The sequence below is a fragment of the Etheostoma cragini genome, unplaced genomic scaffold (assembly GCF_013103735.1).
Source record: "Etheostoma cragini isolate CJK2018 unplaced genomic scaffold, CSU_Ecrag_1.0 ScbMSFa_4664, whole genome shotgun sequence".
NCBI lineage: Eukaryota > Metazoa > Chordata > Actinopteri > Perciformes > Percidae > Etheostoma > Etheostoma cragini.
The window spans coordinates 30,626-31,839 of record NW_023269057.1 but is presented as its reverse complement, the minus strand read 5'-3'; the positions used below and the strand labels follow the sequence as shown (position 1 = coordinate 31,839).

At 44.8% G+C, this 1,214-nt stretch overlaps 1 protein-coding gene across 1 annotated transcript in view; it reads left to right on the top strand.

Moving 5' to 3' along the window:
• Positions 1 to 45: 45 nt before the first annotated feature.
• Positions 46 to 1,214, top strand: part of ubr7 (ubiquitin protein ligase E3 component n-recognin 7) — a 16,245-nt gene continuing 15,076 nt past the window's right edge. Inside the window, exons 1-2 of the mRNA XM_034866341.1 lie at positions 46 to 285; positions 493 to 633. Of these exons, the coding sequence (XP_034722232.1) occupies positions 169 to 285; positions 493 to 633 (258 nt within the window). The 5' untranslated portion in view covers positions 46 to 168. The remainder of the gene's footprint in view (positions 286 to 492; positions 634 to 1,214) is intronic.

Genomic DNA, 1,214 nt, shown 5'->3' with positions numbered 1-1,214 from the left:
TGGAGTCTGGTGGAGATATGCTGCTCTATACATGCTAAAAGTAGTGATTATTTACATGGAGTTTGGTGGAGATATGCTCCACCAGACAGTAGAATCAGATGTTGGTTTCCATGGTAACAGTGTGTCCTCTCAGATGTTGGTCTCCATGGTAACAGCGTGTCCTCTCAGATGGCGGAGGAGCAGACGATGTCTCTGGTGGATGTTCTGGAGGAAAATGAAGAGTTGGAGGAAGAAGCTTCGGCCGTGTTGGCAGGAAGTGACTCTGACCTCTGCTCCTATCCTCAGGTCAGTTTGATATATTGAGATATATTAACCTTATAACTTTATCAGTTACTATGGAGAACAGTGTATTTATAACTTTATCAGAGAACAGTAGGTTAGGGTTAACCTAACGCTAATGTTAGTTAGCAGTAATAAGCTTGTGTTTATGTTAATGTTAACTAGCAAGTTAGTTAGCAGTAATTAGCCGGTGTCTATGTTAATGTGTTTCAGGGCTATGTGAAGCGTCAGGCTCTGTATGCCTGCAGTACGTGTACTCCAGCGTCTGGCGGGGCGGCGGGCGTTTGCCTGGCGTGTTCCTACAAATGTCACGAAGGTCACGAGCTCTTCGAACTCTACACCAAGAGGTCAGAGGTCAACCTTTGAATATATAAATAATAATCATACATACTAGGGCTGCACAATTAATCAAATTTTAATCGCCATCACGATTTTGATTTCCCACGATCAAATTTGCGTGATCGAGCGATTATTTTTTTAAAGCGCTCTTTCATAGAACACTCCGTTTTTTTTTGCAAAGCCCATCTACCGCTCGGTCAACCCGTCTGCTCATGAGCCAATCAGAGTAGTTCCCTGCACCCCGTGCAGCTTAGTTTCTAGATGTAGACAGTCCCAGAGGACAGAGGGACGGGAGGACAACTCAACAGATAGCAGTCGGTTATACGTCGGTCTCAAGGTTTACCAGTTTACTTAAACGCAATATTTTGTCCCGTCTGTTGTTTTTTTAGACAACAGCAGTGACCAGTGCTAGCCAGTGCTAGTAGCGTCTGTTAGCTGTTAGCTAGGGGCATATGAGCGTATGAGACGGAGCTGCTGGACCTAGACCTGGACCTGAGATGTGACCCATTGGGAGAATATCATAGAAATGAAAAACTACCGCAGGGACGATACAGACGTTTCATAAACACAACGTGTTTATCCGGCGTTCGACCCGT